This window comes from Mytilus trossulus, chromosome 11, assembly GCF_036588685.1.
Source record: "Mytilus trossulus isolate FHL-02 chromosome 11, PNRI_Mtr1.1.1.hap1, whole genome shotgun sequence".
NCBI lineage: Eukaryota > Metazoa > Mollusca > Bivalvia > Mytilida > Mytilidae > Mytilus > Mytilus trossulus.
Window position 1 is genome coordinate 38,240,295 of NC_086383.1, and position 19,245 is coordinate 38,259,539.

At 30.6% G+C, this 19,245-nt stretch overlaps 1 protein-coding gene across 1 annotated transcript in view; it reads right to left on the reverse strand.

Annotated features, from left to right (window-relative positions):
- Positions 1-6,738: 6,738 nt before the first annotated feature.
- Positions 6,739-19,245, reverse strand: part of LOC134690030 (neuralized-like protein 4) — a 75,142-nt gene continuing 62,635 nt past the window's right edge. The window contains exons 4-7 of the mRNA XM_063550001.1: positions 11,554-11,613; positions 9,725-9,760; positions 9,099-9,172; positions 6,739-7,351 (exon numbers count right to left, since the gene is read on the reverse strand). Coding sequence (XP_063406071.1) covers positions 7,157-7,351; positions 9,099-9,172; positions 9,725-9,760; positions 11,554-11,613 — 365 coding nt within the window. The 3' untranslated portion in view covers positions 6,739-7,156. The remainder of the gene's footprint in view (positions 7,352-9,098; positions 9,173-9,724; positions 9,761-11,553; positions 11,614-19,245) is intronic.

Sequence of the window (19,245 nt, forward strand, 5' to 3'; positions counted from 1 at the left end):
AGTTCATAATCTTAACACTAACAACATATATTGTTTTTATCAATACGGAATTGGTCATGTGCGGTTATTCCAGTAAAACAAACTTTGTCTAAGGATTCAAGTTTCGATGGGTTTTTTTCCCATGATCATGGTAATATAAGTTTACCAGAACTAAACTGTAGTACATAATACTAGTCTTAAATAAGGTGAAAAAAGAGAACAAAGAAAAATCTCTGAAATAAAACATTTAAATACGTATACATGTATTACTGTATGCGTTGATAAGAAGTGTTAGTTACTTTCGAGGACGAAAACACGGTAACATTAATGTCTGAATAAATGACTGTATTACAAAACAGCAATGAAGGATCAATTAAAGTGTGTTTTTTTCTCTGATAAATGCAATAGTGAGTGAGACAAATACCAGAGGGACATTCAAACTCCTATATCGAAAATAAACTTACAACTCCATGGCAAAAAATGAAAAAGACAAACAGTACAAAACAGTTTTTAATCTACTCTATATGTGTAGTTAGCTTCAATTTCGAGTCTTAATTTTATTTTGATCGATTAGGCAGGTGAGAGGTTTACCGCTACAAAAAAAGGTTCAATTCACAATTTTCTACATCACAACATGCCTCTTCCAAGTCAGTATGAAAGTCATTATCTTTAAGTTTGATGTGGTGGAAATTTTGATTTTTCCATTTAATCGGGGAATTTCTTTTTTGAGTTTTTCTTTTACTTTAATGTTTAGTGATTCTACTTTTTTTTCGGAATGACAGTACTCCTCTTAGTGTATTATAACATTATTGCACGTTTGCATGACTAGATGCTGTGAAACAATAAATTATCCTGACCAACTAGTTATATTTTAACGTTGAATCATTATTTTTCCGAATATTCTGTGGAAGTAAAACGTTAGAATGGCAACACAATTTAAATTGTGTTGGACAATGATGAAATAAAGCAATGTGTTTTATTTCAAAAGTGTTGTAAAACATTATGATTTTAAACATTAATTTTCTAAATGCATTCATTTTAATTTGGAAATTTAATTGTTATAAATGTTTTTGTAAATTATTTGACAAATATATGCAATCGTTCCAATCCATTACACTGCATGTTATATAAAGTAATGACATGACATGTTTTTTGTCATGACATTTTATGAACACGTGGTAGGTTGTATCTGTTTGTGTGGCTAGCCAAACCTCGTGCTTTTACTACACTGTTAAATACAAACCTTAAATTACATGACAGGACTACAGAATAAATAAATGCAAGCACATACAGAGCGGCAAAATTCCCAAATACATAAATAACAATAGATCATTCTGACTTGATAATAGTTACAAAAAGTATTCGGCTTATGATTTAATACGACATATGGCCGTTTCGTCTACAAACAAAATGGACGAAAGACACTAGAGGGACAGTCAAACTCATAGGTCGAAAACAAATTGACAGCGCCATGACAAAAAATAAACAGACAGACAGACAGACAATAACAAAGAAAACTCAACATAGAAAACCAAAGACTAAGCAACACGAACTCAACGAAAACTGGGAGTGATATCAGGTGTTTTAGAAGGGTAAGCAAATACTGTCCCACACTTGATACCCGTCCAGTTGCATATGTTTTGATGATCCAAATTTCTCAAAGTGTGCAAAATACAGCTAAGATTATATATTCCAGGGACGGGAAAACTCTTACTGTAGAATAATTCATACTTTGCAAACAGTAAATTATAAAAATGACCAATACATTGATACGCATGTTCATACCAAAGTGCTGACATTCAATATTATAAAAGCGTAAATCACATAGGTAAGCACATAAAAACAGGACAACAGAGCCACGCATTGTCTATCACACAAGTTGATCCACACCATAAAAGTGCCGTCCCATTTTAATTTCAAAAAAACATGATTTAGTTAAAAATGTTGATTGTTATGTAGATCCATTAAAATGTATACTGTCTAAATGGATTTTTTTTTTAAAAGCATTGTCCACAAGAGCTAGAAAACACTTGTCTATTAAATCGTGATTATATACAATACCAGAAAAACAAACAAATGAGAACTTTATTAATTGAGACTTTCGTGAAAAGTCAAAATACATGTATCCTGAACTTTGTCACATTCGTTCATTAGGGTTTTTTAAAACAAATTGCACGAAACGGAAACGGAAGAATGGTATTACGTTAAATAATTGAAATAAAGAACTGATTTTTATTCTTATTCTTGAATACTGTTTTTTAACTTTTACCTTCAAAATATTCGTCATTGATTACAAATTAAAAATTGATTATTATAAATGTATTTGTAAATTGTTTAGAAATTATATTGTATAGTTTCAATCATTTGCATGACGTTCTAGAATGACGTGACACACATTTGATCTGTGTTGGTGCATTATAAACCTTTAAACACTCAACCATTTCTAATTATAACAAACAAACCATTAAGATATTAAACTAGATTTGAAGAAAATGAGTAGAGTCTAGAAATAAAAGATGTATCCCTTATCCCTGGTGGAGAATTATTTCCCCGAGGGTATCACAAGCCCAAACAAGTGCTGACATGAATTGTCATTGATATGGTTATGTTTATAAATTGACTGTTTACAAATTTATTTATTTATTTTTAAACTAAGGTTTCTCTACCTCAGGCATAGATTACCTTAGCTGTATTGGCAAAACTTTTAGGTATTTTGGTCCTCAATGCTCTCCAACTTCGCACTTCATTTGGCTTTATTATCTTATTTGGATTCGAGCATCACTGATGAGTCTTTTGAAGACGAAACGCACGACTGGCGTCATACCAAATTTAGTCCTGGTATCTATGATGAGTTTATTATTAACATAGTCCGTTAGAATAAAATTGAGAATGGAAATGGAGAATGTGTCAAAGAGACAACAACCCAACTAAATAACAGATAGTAGGAATGCAGGCATCTGATTGTTATTATGAAAAGATTGAATTTATATTGTTTTCATTGCAAACCACTTCCTATTAACTACTTCTATTATTTTGAGAATGGAAGCTAATGCTGGTTTAAAAATGCAAGTTTAAAAAAGCTTCATGTCTGCGTTTGTATAGCGCAAAACTGTTTCTTCAATATTAAATGTATTTTTATCATTTCAAATATAATTGTATAGTTTGTTACCACTTAAAAAGAAAACAACGATATATTTAGCACGTTTCATCAGTGTAGAAATAAAGAATTATGAATGAAAATGTACACAGTCTAATAATAGTTATCAAAGGTACCAGGATTATAATTTAGTACGCCAGACGCGCGTATCGTCTACACAAGACTCATCAATGACGCTCAAATCAAAATATTTATAAAGCCAAACAAGTACAAAGTTGAAGAGCATTGAGAATCCAAAATTATACCAGAAATAATTAGTGAAAGCGCTTTTAGGGTTAAACACTATAATTGACCACGCAATCTAAGATTGATATGATAATGTCTTAAAAATGTATCGTTATGAACATACTTGTTTTCACTATTGTAAAGCCAAAGAATATGAAATAGATAGTAAGACAACAGATTAATACGGAATTACAACATTAAAATAAACAACGACCTTCTCTTGGTAAATATTCTGTTCTGCCAGTTTACCGGCTGTAGATAGAGATTTCGATTCTCACTGATTTTTTTAAAGGATAAATCATCTTGTTTATCACTCTCTACGCGATTTGGGGCATAGGGTTGTCTAGTGTCATTTAGATGCTTAAAAGCTTTATCGTATATACAACTTATACATGAAGCAAATTGAAAACATGGTACTTTTGTGTCATCGGAAAGTCTGACTGACTGATTCCTAAATGGGCGATACCCGTCATGAACTACATGACACATTTCAAATTAAACGTGTTTTATGTATAGTCAGATAATGTATTAAGATAACAGCATAATTCTTACACTTCCTTTGACGAAAGTAAGGTAATCCGGTATTTTCAATTTATCTCTATGATAACTGGTGAGTTTGCAATATTATGAAGATACTAAACACGAATAAGGAATATTCAAGTTCATAAGTTAATTCAAACTGACAATTCATTATCATTACTTAGTAAAAAAAGAAACTTTTTAAAACAAATACTGTCTGAAGAAACAGATATCAATCCAAGCAAATTGTTATAGGTCCTGATCATAGATATAATAATGTTTGTTTATATTAACGGCACAATAATAAGAGCTAATTCGAATTCAATATTGTTTTCTTTTGCTTTATCGATTTGTTTTCATCTCGAGCAATCTCCTTAGACATGTTAAAATAGGCATTTATACATCGTTATTGTCAAATGCGAAAGTGCAAACTTGCTGATTAAAAACATGAACAAAAGAAATTTTCTTGTTTTTTATATATAAACAGTTTGATAGATAATGATTCTTTCTAACAGTCAACCTATTTGCAATGATTGAAAATAAATCCTCTAAAAGTACACAAGATATAAGCAAGTGTGGTAGACTTGCTTTATAAGACACACTTCGGTTTTCAAAAATAAGCAAAATTCATACTTGATATTAAGTTATAAGATGACAAGACATGATTAAATGTGAAACAATTCACACAAAAATGAATTATAAATGACATCAAACATGACAAAATTACAAACTTTTCAAATATCAAAGAACACGAATTGAAACGAAACAGAATGGTCGTCATCGATCCCAATATATATATATTAGTGAGGATTGTGTTCAACACGTGGTTCATTCATTTATAAACACCGATGTCATCATTGAAAAGTTAATCATTCTTTTGCCTATTTGAAATCAAATCCACAAAAAAGCATCGTCAGTGAAACAAATAAAACAGATAGGTGTGACAGCAAAACTACCTAGGGACACCCACACAGTTTTAAATACAATATGTTTATGTCTATTCGAATATATGTTCTCCTAAACTAACTTTGTCGGTCCAATATCATTGGTTACAATTTGCATTTCATTGCTATTGACTTTATTCATCTGCCAAAAAAATTTTCATTTTCCTTATGCAAAAATTTAGTTGATGTGAAAAAAAAGAAGGATTATAAAAAGAAAAGAAAAAAATATCAAACAAGAAAATGAAAAATTGTTCTTGATAAATTCTAAGTCATTTCGAATATGTCTAGAATTATCAAGTATCATAGCCGAAAATAAGACAGAAAAAACCCAGAAACAAAGTCTTAAGCATTGTAGCGTCCCCTGTGATGTTGAATTGATGACTAGAATCGGATAGCTAAATTGTGAACTTCAAATTGCTTGTGATAAAAAAGGCAACAATATTCGATGCTTATATTTTACTTGGTCAGATTCAAACAGTGTTCTTTGAAAGCAGGAAGAAAATTTGGCGATGAGATCAAACATAAGGCTGTGCACAAGAGTTGCGTGTGTGGCATTTCATGAGTCTACGTACAAATTGACACAGATGTGGTTTAGCTCAATTCATCTCTGCCATTGTCTGACTACCCGTGAGGAATTGGCTATCTTGATACTTAGAGGGGTCTTGCTAATATTATTTTCAAACAATCATACCTTCCTTGTGTCCTGTGATTTTCAATATGTTTGTCTTTTTTACACTTTTTTTGTCAAAACAATTAAAAGGTGTTCCTCTGACGCATTAATTGTTTAGACCTCCTCGCTATATCCAATTCTTGTTTATAAGTGGACCAGCATGATGTTCAAAGGTTCGACGATTTACATGAACTAAGACAGGAAGTTAATATTTTTTTAATGAGAGAGTCCTCAGACTTATAGTTGTTAATGTCTGTGTCATTGTGGTCTTTTGTGGACAGTTGTCTCCTTGCCACATCTTCTATTTTTATATTTAAGGACAACACTTGTATATTATGTCAATTTGTATAGCTGTATAATACATTAGTATGTTTGTTTAACTCATGATGGATTATTAAATATTGTCATTTTTTTTTCGATTGATGAGTCCCTCTTTTACTACACATGACAACACTATTGGGACCATTATTTTGTCAGCATCAGTTATCTCAACTGTGTTTTAACATTGACGCATTACCAAACAATAAGTACATTTCAATACATCAAGCTAAGTTTATAAGAAAAATATTTGGTTTCATCAACCAACACTGGCCATACCTGTCATATAGTTGTGCTGAATAATAAAAGGTATGACATTTAAGAGTTGGTATCATCTTGGAATCGTTTACAATCATTGATTGTTGCACTCAATTGTAAAAAAAATATAATAGCTGTATCATACATCAGTATTTTTTTTCCATCAGAATGTTTTGGGATGATTACATAATCGTATATCTAAACAAAATAGGTACATTCCGATCATATATCCATGTTATGCATAGGACTATAATTAGGAAGAAACATATACATATGTGTAACAAAACCACGTAAACAATGATGTCGATATCTGATCATATTAGAACAATATGTGTATAACCTTTATATCAATGAAAAGATAATTCGTATATGTTTGTGTTGCTTGAGTGTTTTTTTTATAGCTGTATGTATTGATGATGTTGAACAAGACTGAACTTTCATAATCATTATTTCAGGTACATGTATATTCAAATAGCAATGTAAATGATTTTTTTTAATGAGTGTGATAATGCAAACAGAGTCAAAATAAGAGTATTGTTTACGTAGTAAAATATCTAGTCTTATATGAACAATCTAGATCTTGTATTGTTTGTAGCAGACTCGCCAATTTATTTTCAAAAGTCATAACAAAAATATGTCCATATTACACCAATGCTCTTCCCGCACTATAATTGTATGTGTTAAATTGGGACAAAAACTCTAACTTGGCCTTAATATAAGAAAAATCATAACATAGGGATCATGTGTAATAAGTTGCAACTACCTTGATCAAACACGTTATTCTGAAGCGAAACAGACGAACGTACTGATGAATGAACGAACAAATTTTATCTACAATCGATGAAGCAAACTTGATAGTTTTATTTGTATTTTGGAAGTTACCTCTGGTGAACTTTTGTACATGTTAGGACTGTCCAAACAGCATCCAAATAATTCATCATATTCAATGGTATTGCATTTAAATCTTTCAAAGCATTAAACAACAATTTATTTAAAGAATAGTAAAACAGTGCTATAGTAACATTTCAATAATGAACAATGCTAAATATTCTGATCATTAAAAATCAAAGCATAACTATGTATCGTTTATTTCTTTTCCTCTAACTTCTTCAAATGCGAACATATCTTGACGGCTAATCCTAAAGGCATCTCAAAAAATTCTTTCAGATCCTTTTTGTCTAATTCTATCAATGCAGCTCCATCGATGTGCTCTGACCTGAATTTTGCAGCATACGGACCCACTTCTGGTATTGACGTAATGAACTCACAAACGGCATCCACCTGAACAAACATACATGTATGTTATATTTAAAACAAAACGTTAATTAACTACAATAGTTATCAAAGGTTCCAGGATTATAATGTAATACGTCAGACGCGCGTGTCGTCTGCACTCATCAGTGACGCTCAAATCAAAAATATTTATAAAGCCAAACAAGTACAAAGTTGAAAAACATTGAGGATCCAAAATTCCAAAAAGTTGTGCCAAAACCGGCTAAGGTAATCTATGCCTGGGATATAAAAATCCTTAGTTTTAAAAAAAATTACAAGTATTGTAAACAGAACATTTTTAAAAATGACCACATTAGCGATATTCATGTAAACACCGAGGTGTGACTACTGGGCTGGTGATACCCTCGGGGACGAAACGTCCACCAGCAGTGGCATCGACCCGGTGGTTTCAATAGTTATGAAAGGTACCAGTATTATAATTAAGTACAAAACTGTCGATCCATCCTATTGTGTTAGTATAAAGGTCACTTTATGTATAACGGGTAAAGTTTGTCAACTAAATTTTATAGTTCGTTCTTATGTTATACCACTGTCAAAGGTTATGGTAAGGTTTGGGATCCTGCTAACATGTTTAACACAGCCCAATTATTCATGTATATGGCCGTCCCATGCCAGGATCTTGCAATTCAGTGGGTGTAGTTTTTTATGTGTTACATATTTGTGTCTCATTTATTTTTTATATTAATAAGGCCGTTAGCTTTCTCGTTTAAAATTTTAATAATTGTCATATCGGGGCCTTTAAAAGTTGACTACGCGGTATTGGCTTGTTTATTGTAAAAGGTGGTACGATGAACTATAGTTGTAAAGGTCTGTGTCATTTTGATATCATGTGGACATTGGCAATCATACCACATCTTCTTGTTTATATAGAATTGTACTCGAGATATTTTGAACATCTTGCTTGTCATCAGTGAAATAGATACCCCATACAGATCAAACACTTGTGATGGTATGTAATAGTTTCAAATGAACTAGTTTGAGTATGCAATATACTAGTGAGCTTTAAATAGGTTGAAGACACACCATTATATTTATATTACTAATTCGTAATTGATTCAGGGCATGCTCAATAAAGGACATTAATCGGAAGTTCTAAAAATTCCTATCACCAACATGCCTGTTCTAAACCATGAATTTGAGTTTCTTTTTTTTTTTTTACCTTGTTAATTTAGTATGTTAGTTATCTGTGTAATTTCATTAAATTATAGTGGTTTCGAGTGTTGTTGATGAATACCAATCTACCAATATAGTTGATATAGTATGTTTAGTCTGTTCACATCATTTTACTGTGAATTTATATATTTTTGTAGGCACCAATTTCCATTGATTACTGAACAACTGTAATATCCGAGATATTCGATAAGACATATGTCTGAGACCTGGATAAAAGAGACTATATTGTTGTTGTCATTCATGATTATTTACGAAGCACGAAACAAAAGACGTATATTCGTAAGTCAAAAGTGTCATATAAATTTTCCAATGTCATTTTCATACAATCGTTATAGATTATATCTAAAGACATCTAAAAAACAGTCTTTTAATAAAAAGGGCACAGATTTACAGCCAGCAAATATAATGTTAGTAGGTTAGGCAGTCAACAATCGATGTTAACATTATCTTTATTTCCAATTTTAAAACATTCTAAACTTTGAATGTTAACAACCGTGTATTTTTTTGTTGTTACTAAAACAAAAAATGAAAGGTTATACTAAATGGTAACAGTTACACATACATTCCAATCAGCTGGTCTCCCGCTGAAATAAGATGTCTTGATTGCAACCTGGGCTCCAGCTTCTGTAGCAGATTCTGATGATAGAAAGTATGTATAATTATGTTATTAACTGTAAATAATGGATATATTCACTCATATTATATATAGACTGCTTGTTAAAAAAATATGTAGGTACAAAAATAATTGTATATGTCTCAGATCTCTTAGAACTTTATTTTTGGTATCTTCATCTTCCGTCCGTCTTTTTTGGAGAAATTGCATTAAATTTTGTAAAATGTTCAATGCAAATGCATTTTGAACTTCTGCTCGTTTCAGTTATTTGATTAATTCAATTGTATAACTGGGATTATTGTGTATGCTATCTATTAATATCAAACAATATCAACCTTTTGTTAAAAATGTATTATTAACACCATTACCATGATTACTTTTTTTTTACATTTTTCAATCACCATATTTGATTCATTGCTTTGTTTCTAAGGTTCCGCTTTGATATGTTTGTTAATGATTATCCAGATGTTTATTAAAGTAGCCATTACAATAAACATGTATCTCTGAAATTGTTTGCTAATTGAAACACTTAACTCCTCGTTAACACTATATGTCGTTTTAAAAAAAAAATCTACCTTTAATTTCTGTGTTCCTTTTCTTCGAATCACAACCTGAAACCAATATATAACAGTTAGATCATACAGATGAACCTGATAATGTTATTTTTTTATAGAACGCCATTTATCAATAAACAAGTACCATATTTTGAGTTATATGTGGATGTATATAGCTTGAAATTAACCTTTATGGAATAGGATACTGAACTTAGTGTGAACATACATTAGAATTTTCTTATTAGTTCGTTAAATGTAACTCAATTAATGCAAAAAAATGGTATTATTTTTCTGTTGCGATCATAATGTTTCTGTTCATTTATATTATGTGTTGTCGTAATATAACCAATAAGATGAACAGACAATATCGTTTATAAATTATGTAGATTGTCGAATACTAAATGATTCCCCATCACGGTAAATCCTTTTTGCTTTTTTAAAGTTTTTATTCAATGGCTTCACATTTTAGTTTAGCTTATTTTTAAATCAATACGAGCATTTTGTATTTGTAAAGGAACTGCTTTCTAAAAAATGTGTGAAAATGTGTCCATACGCGTAGAAAAAATCGTGAAGTTTTGTAATATCATTTACGTAGCAACCCCTGGCGTTTATGTTAAGCAGACATACATAACACAAGGGTTTATAAATAAACAACTCATATCAATGGATTAAAGATTAAGCAATAAACGCATCCTCCTTTGCTATATGACAAAATTCGAAAGTACTTTAGTAATAGCTTAATATGCATATATTTTCGTATTTACGTACTGAAACAGTGTGTATATTTTAGAAGGTACAAATGAGAAGTGTGTGCCCCGTAAAGTCAAAAACGGTTTACTTTCAAAATTGTACATGTAAGTCAAGTGGTTCATGGTGAAGCTTTGCTACTGCATATAGACACATACATTAAACTATAGTTCAGGATCTTAGCATTACAAGTTGTTAGAATACATGTGATATGCTTGATAACCAAGCAAAAATAGTCATTTAGGTCTAGGAGTAAACACTTTAAATTAATCTTAGAGATTAAATAACATAAAAAACAGTCAATGGTAGATGAGAGAAATTGTAGTTGCTTTCTTTTCCTTTCTTGTAAGTACATTGGTTTGGTCAAACTCCTTTTTTGCGTTAGAGGAATAAACACAGTAACGAAAATAGACAGACCAACAACACAACGACTAAGATAACTTAAACACAAAAAACTTTAACATATACATGATGTATGTTCACTACTTTAAAAATATGTTATTATGCTATAAAGTATAAACCTTTAGGTTTTATGCATTTGTAATGTATAATGTCAAAAACATTTAAAAAAAATGTCAAACGTGATAGCAGTACAATTAAACTGTTATGTTCAAGTCATTGTAACATGTTCAGGTAAATTAGAAAATAAGTCCATTCATGCTAATTCTGAAAGACAGGAAAGAATGTTAAAACTAATGTGTTTTAAAATAAAAATTTGAATCTGAAGGATTCGAAGATAAAAACAGGCTGATAAAAAAATCCTGAAGAAATAAATTCAAAGTGTTTGGTTTTTTTCGTGAACACGTGTTTTCAATGAAAAATAATTACCTACTGGACCACCTTGCGAAATCTTTTGACTGTTTTATTCAATTGATGTGTGTAAAAAAATCACAAACAAATTTCTAAAGTTGAATGAAATGGATGAAATGCTATGTCAGAGACATTACTAGCAATGTCAAAGAGGACAGTGTGGATAATAGTATTGTCATCTGAATATTCATTGTTAAACTATCGTTTTTTTGTGTCAGTCAATAAGTTTTCGACAGATATATCTTTCTATTAATTTAAGTTAAAGATATGTAAGGAACGTATGCAAAGCTCACCTTGGTTAACTATAGAAACTTGACAACATCTTCCCCAAAGGTCAACAACACCATAAACAACTAAAAAGTAAGGTAATAAAACGATATCAGCATTAAATGAAAGATAAGCATATTAGTGCATCAATATTATTCCTGACTTTAATTGTAGAAAACGACAAAGATACAATTATAACAAATATCAGTATTTACATGTCGGTACTTCATTTATTTTCTTGGATACCAATTTTCGTGGAGTTAAGTTAAATTGAGTTTTTGTGGATACTCAATTCCGTGGTTTTGCAAATAAATTTGTTATAAGGCTATCGGAAATAAAATTTTCGTTTAACATTTAAAGTTTGTGTTTGTATTTATTCACGAATTCCAAGAAAATTGGTTTCCAACAAATGATAATGAATCCACAGTATCACAGATCAGCGTCAGCGGACATTAATACCATCTAAACTAAAGACATAAAGGAACACATACTGTTTAAATGCAATATGTTAGACTCGAGGATGTTTGTTCGAATGCATGTATGCTGCAGAAGTTACGAGGTTATTGTATTGTCTGAAGGACATATGTCCAGAACCGTTTTTATTCTGGATGTTTACGAACCTCTTCATGTCCTCCCTTTGTTTTTGTAAATTGCATTTTACCTTTCTGACAAATACATATATATAAAAAAATGTGGTATAATTGCAAATAATTGCCAATGAGACAACTCTCAACAAGGGACCAAATGACACTGAAATTAACAACTATAGGTCAAAGTACGGTCTTCAACAATGAACATAACACATACCGCATAGTAAGCTATAAAAGAAACTACAACGACAAACGTAAAACAATTCAAATGAGAAAACAAGTTAAGATTTATAAACTATTGTTTTACAGTGTATTCTTCCGTAGCACTTATACACTTGTTTTCTAGGGAGGGTTACGCGGTAAAATATGTTACCTCTGCCACATTGTGTATGTACATGTTCGTAGTCAGGAGTTTATAGTTTATTCATGTAATGTTTTTTTCCTTATTTTTCTAAGGTCGTAAAATTGAAAATAATTGCTTACATCCAGTTAATTTCAAGTTGTTTCGTGGAAGGTAAAGACATTGGCGATCATATCACATCTCATCATTTGTTACAAATCGATAACACCACCGTAATGTCGACAAATCGGTATAAGTTCATCGTTCAATCGTTTTATTGGCAGATTTAAAAAAAATGATACTGCATCAATAGACGAGAACAAAATTTGTAATATAACAGAGCAAGGCATCTGCCAAATATGTATGACGTGTCTGAGTTGAATACGAATACCACAAAAGCCACCAACAATAACAAACTAAAATGAAGGTTGCTGAATTTGAAATTACACATTTAGAGTGTCGAGTCGTTAACAATGATGTTTGTCAATGTTAAAATTCAGCGTTTGCTGACAAAATAATGGCAAATCACAAGAAAGGACACACTATGCTACTCGTTGTTGGTAGAAACTATCGAAAAACATAATTAATGACAATTACTTTCTAGTATGTAGATTGACAACTTTTGTTACGTGACTTATTTTCTCTTATACTTGCGCATGTGTCCATTTCTAATATAAATTCGACCATTGGTTTCCCCTTCAAACTATTTTAAACTAGTAATGTTTGGGGTCCTTTGTAGCTTGATGTTTGGTGTTAGCAAAAACTGAATGTAGAAGGCCTATAATGGTTCACTTTAATAAATTGTTATTTGAATGGAGAGTTGTCTCATTGGCACTCACATCATATCTTCCTATATCTATATAATGATTTGTAATGCTAATGATTTTAACCCTTGAACGTTTACCCTTATCTTTATTATGCTTATAATAAACGAAAACAACAATGGCAAACAATTGCCACCTAAAACGTTTAAGGATAATTTCTGAAAGATAATTCAGCCATGATAACTTTTATTAAATTGAGTGTTCTTTAACTTTTTTTTACATAAAGCCCCCGACCTTACCTTTTGGTACATCGCACTTCAGTGTGATATACCATCGTACTTTAGCGAACAAACAACCACCGCACTTTAACGTGCGACACCATTGTTCTTTAGCGTAGACCATCGCACATTAGCGTGGCCATCGCACGTTAGAGTCTAAAATGTGTATGAGCATTTGTATTACATCTTGTAACTCATGTTTAATCATTCTAATCTGATACACTATTTTGTTAAAACAATGTCCATCATATGGTCGAAAATAATGCTTTTGTTGTCTTTATCCTGTGTTCTCTATTTTTTTAAATAGGAATCAGAAGACAACTCGCTTCATTATGAGTTGTTTCGTGCAATGAATAGCCTAAACCATTTATCGGCTTTATATCACCAAATGTTTTTCGAGGTTTGGCCCTTATACTTAAATTTTATATTATCTTGACTAGCGTTTCGCCTGTTCTACTCCATAAAACGATGACATGTGCACGAAGGGTACTATATGAAAAGTACTTTGTTTTCTATGACAACTCATTTTACGGTATTTGCTTCATGACTGTTAAAACCTTAAGGAAATAATTCAGTTGTAGGACTATTATAAAAAGTATTTCTATAACATAAAATAATGACTAAGTAAATGTCTTCAAATAAAACAAATATATTCAGATACTACATTATTAATTTTACAACAAACATTATCACATTTGGATTCGTCAAATAACAATCACTTACTGTTACTGTATTATACCCATGCATATAGTGGTCTTACCTTCAGGTAAATTAGAAAAAGCTATGCCTTGGTCGATTTCATTTAAGTAATAGTGTAGGGTATTGTCTGACACTTTCACTATACCGAGTTTATCACCGACTTGTACTGTAGCTGTATTTAAGGAATATGATCCAATCACCTCTCCATTTTTGTATAAATGATCATAACTGAAAAATAAAGTGTTAACAATGAAAGTTTCTTTTTATCTATATTGTCTTACCCGGTAACTTCTTTAAGGTAATTCTTCCTTAAAGTAAGTTCAGACATGTAATATTTGGAATTATCAATGTAGCTTAGATTCTCTATCTCCAAAAATAGTTTTGTTGGACGTTTTTCAAATAATGTTTTCATTATTTTATTTCACTTCAGCTATATGCATTTGTGATTGATGTATTAATGTGCTCCTTAATATTAGCAAGGTCCTTTAATATTATTTCACTTTCAAAGGCAAATATTGTCTCATTAAGAATCTTTGCTATCTTATACGTTCTTGTTTTTTTTCTTCATTGTTTCCTGCTAATGGAAAGTTGCAAGTATGTCACATATAGTCAGTACGGTGTTGTGTAATATTTTATTACTGCAATATTCAATAACACTACCTTGCAATTGTATGACCTTCTTAGTTTTTTAAATGATATAAATATGCTACTGAAACTACGAAATGCAATACTTGAAAAGTATAAAATAGTATCAAGGCAATCCATAAACACGTATATTGTTTCGATTAGTACAAGAAATATTGCTATTACAAATTGAAATGTATGTATAAGTTGGTCTGGGTAATGTGAACATTTTAACTTTGCGTACATGTTTTTGGTCGTTGAAGAAATCAAACACCAAAATTTAATAACAAAATGTAGTCAAATAACCCAATTATAGCATTTGGAGTCATGCTTGGATATATTGTTAATATATAAGTTTTATAGTAAGAAAAACAAGGAACATCAATGCGTGTTGTGAGGTTTGGAAATCTCCTGATATTACATCCAAGGGCTGAGTCTTAATATCAAAATCATTGATTGTATCGACGATAAAAATTGGAATTTAAATGCGAGGAATACATGAAAGATGAGAAAGAAATAAACAACATCTTGTACAAATGTGTATGGAGAGAAAAACTCATTTTAATTAAAAGGATCAATTAATGCGGGATAGTAAAGGAAGGATCGAGTCTGATGAATATCAACTCTAATTTCTAAACAAATCAAAAGTAAGACAAAGTTTTTAGGATCATAAACCGATATCTGCCACATAATAGCCATATGGTGGTTTAATATACTAGATATCAAATATTGTGTGATATTATTTTTTTTGGAAAATGTATTGGTTTCCGATGATGACAAATAGAAAATTTCACAAAATTGTATCTTGATTCAATTAAAACGTGCAATATGGTTACAAAATGCACCAGACTTATCATTTATTACGCCAGACGCACGTTTCGTCTTAATAAATAGTCCAATAAATAGAAACGATATCATTAACCAACAATTATTTGAAAATATAAAATTCAATACAACAGAATTCTTATTTTCTTCACTAATTTTGGAAAAGTAAAATGCATGCAATTAAATTTATTGGGATGTAAAACAAAAACATAAGAAAATAAACCACTTTATAAACAATAACATTAAAGATAAAACAAACTGGATTTCAGAATTGACAAGATTGAAATGAGTTATTCTATAATCGTTTAAACTTGAAATAAAAAAAAACGTCAAACTGCATCCAGAACGACAAAAAATGGTTATTACAATGTTACATTAAAAGTACTTTAGAAATTAACGGCACAAAATAAATAAGTAGATCCTATACTACCTATGTTTGAAAATTATCCAATATTCGTAACAACAAGATATACATGATATAGGTCCAATACAATAGAATATTCAGTATAATTCTGAACTATCTCGAAAAAAAATAGGAGAAATTTAGATAAATATCCTCTAAGAAAGCAAATCAAATTAGCTGGAAACTTATAATAGTATCTTCTCCGTGTAAAAACTGTTTAGAATAGTCAAATCCAATGATGGTAAATGCCATTTTTGTAAAACAGAAAACAGAACCCTCACAAAGAATTTAGTAACTGTAACAGTATACAGGTTGTTTGTTAGTAGATGCTAGACATATGTTATGCTTTTAAAAAACATAATGTGCTGAATAATACAGCAAATATTCTAATAAGGCAAAAATTATAATACTAGAAATATACGGATTCAATAAATAGAACAATATGATGTCTTACCCAACAAGGTTAAATAAATATTATTAATTATAAAAGAGGGACGAAAGATAACAGAGGGACAGTCAAACTCATCACTCAAGAATAAACTGACAACGCCTGGCTAAAAATAAAAGAAGACAAACAGACAAACAATAGAACACATTGCATAACATAGAACCCTAAAGAATAAGTAACGCGATTCCCACCAAAAACTAGGAATATAATCAAATATCAGTGTCTTTCAATCTTGCAACCTTATACATCCAACAACAGATATGAAGTTTACATTAAAGGCCATCGTCGATCATGTGGCCTATCACAATTACTCGCCGACATACTACTGTGTTATTCATGTTATCCAAGTGTTTAAAGTACACATTTTGTAGTGTGATTCATGAAGTAGTTCATCTTACGTACAATGCTATATTGTTTTGAATGCTAGTTTTCCCTTATTATCGTTTATTACAGTTATAACTGGTATCAGGTTAGTTTGAATTTTCTACTTTTTATACTTGACCATTTTCAGTTAAATTATTAATGAAGCAACTATTCATCAGAGTTTAATTGTTACACGATTAGAAAAAAAAATCAGTGCTAAGAGTTTTATAAAAAAAAAACATGAGGAAAACATGTTTCTCATCCTGAGACCCCAATTGCGACATCAATTGACAAAATATACAGTGGCATGTAAGATATCAATGGTTTTCAACAACGCAACAGGGACGGTATTTGGTTATGAAATAAATTAAAGTTTTTTAAATGTTTCTTAAATACAAAAAGAAAAGGATTGTTCACGGGTTATATAGAACTATTTTAGTCTTATGAACATGAAAAAGCTTGTAATTAAATACATGACAACTCTATCAATGACATATAAAGCAATCTTCTATTAGTATAACAACACCTTATGTGATTTGTATATAGAGTAAAATTGATAAAAGGAAATGGGGAATGTGTCAAAACGACAACAACCCAACCATAGAGCAGACAACAGCCGAGATTTATTTTTGTTGTTGACATATTTGTTTTTTTTTAATATTTGTAGTGACAAAGATTTTAACACAGTGTTGACTCCAGTCCCTAATAGTTTGACAATTTTACCCATTATTTCTGTTTGTTTTGATTTTATATTGATGTCAATATAACGGAATGTTATGCGGATGTTATACTAGTGAGAAAAAAGCAAGCTGTGAGTCTACATTTTGCCAAACTGACACACAGACAAAGAAACGCCTGTGCCAAGTAAGCCTTATAACAAGTGTTTTCCATTTATTTGTTATTTGAACTTTGATTTTGCCTTTTGTTCAAGGACTTTCAGTTTTAAATTGTCGTTTGAGCTTTGTTTGTTGATTAATTGACTTTTTACATTGACGCTATGCCGAGACAAGTTGTTATCTAAATGTTTGTCAAAGAGAACACCACTTCATATAAGATATAAACAACTGGTTAAAAACCTGATTTATTTCAACTTTGTCAAATAGAAACAAAAGCCTGACAATCAGTTGCTTTAAATTTCCAAATCATCAATAATTTCGTTCATATGCAAATGTCTACATTCGATGTTACTTAAATATGTCAACGCTAGCGAACGTTTGAACTTTTTTGAAAACACAAATTATGAAAATTTAAAAGCAACTTAACGTCACCTTCATCAACAACGTTTTGCATTGGCGATAACCAATATTTGTATAAAGGTGTTTCATATTTAGTTTTATTTGATAGATCTAGATAACGGTAATTTGATAACTTGATTTTTGTTTTTCTCGCTTCACTTACTATTACCTTGTATTGGTTCACCACATACACATTGAAACGCTATCATCACATCGAGTATCATTTCATGAAGTCTATGAAATCTGGTGAATATTCACTTAAAAGTATGCTTGTGGTTTGCCTTGACTTTTATATATTTCATGTGTTGTTCCAAGCGGTATGTTTTTGAAAAAAGGTGATTGAAACATATCTTCATGTTTTGTATCAAAAGAGTATTCAATGGCAAGAGTTGTAACAGTAACTTGAAATCAGAGAAACATGTAGAAAAGTATAATTCCTTCCTTAAAACATGAACTTACTGTAATATCCAGCTTTCTTTCAACTTCACTCCCCATCGAATTTCTGTTAGATCAGATGGTATATTTGTCGTCACACCTGCCAATATATCATAAAACTGATCTGAGATTTGTAATATTCTATACGGTTTGCATTTGTAGATTACTATAAATTTGACAGATTTCTAAGGTATATAAACTTATATGTTTTGAATTAATGGTACCAATGAAAATTCATTAGAAAAATAATTTAATTGGCTTATTTTAAAATTGCGGTTTTTTTTGGTGTTATATGTGTGTTATTGAATTATTTTTAAAAACGTTATATGGTTTCAAAATCAGAAATTACATGGCTAGTTTCAACAATTGACACGAATCTGTGACGTTGTATTGCACACACTTTTTTTCAGTTTGCATGATAAAGTATCTTGACATAACTTGATGTCAGTGTATGTAATATCGTTTAATTAATTCACTTGTAATTTTAACTAGAACTGTTCTTTCAAAGGATAGTAAAGAATTTATTAACTCATCATCAATGTATTTGCTGGTACTGCTGAACGAACTGTAATATGATTAAGAAAGTAAAAGTAGACTACTGAAATGAAAACCTATGGAATATTAAAGCTTATAAGTCTACAACTGACTATGTCATGGCAAAATCAAGACATACTAACTAACAGCAGTGTATACAATATTAAAAACAGTTTCGGT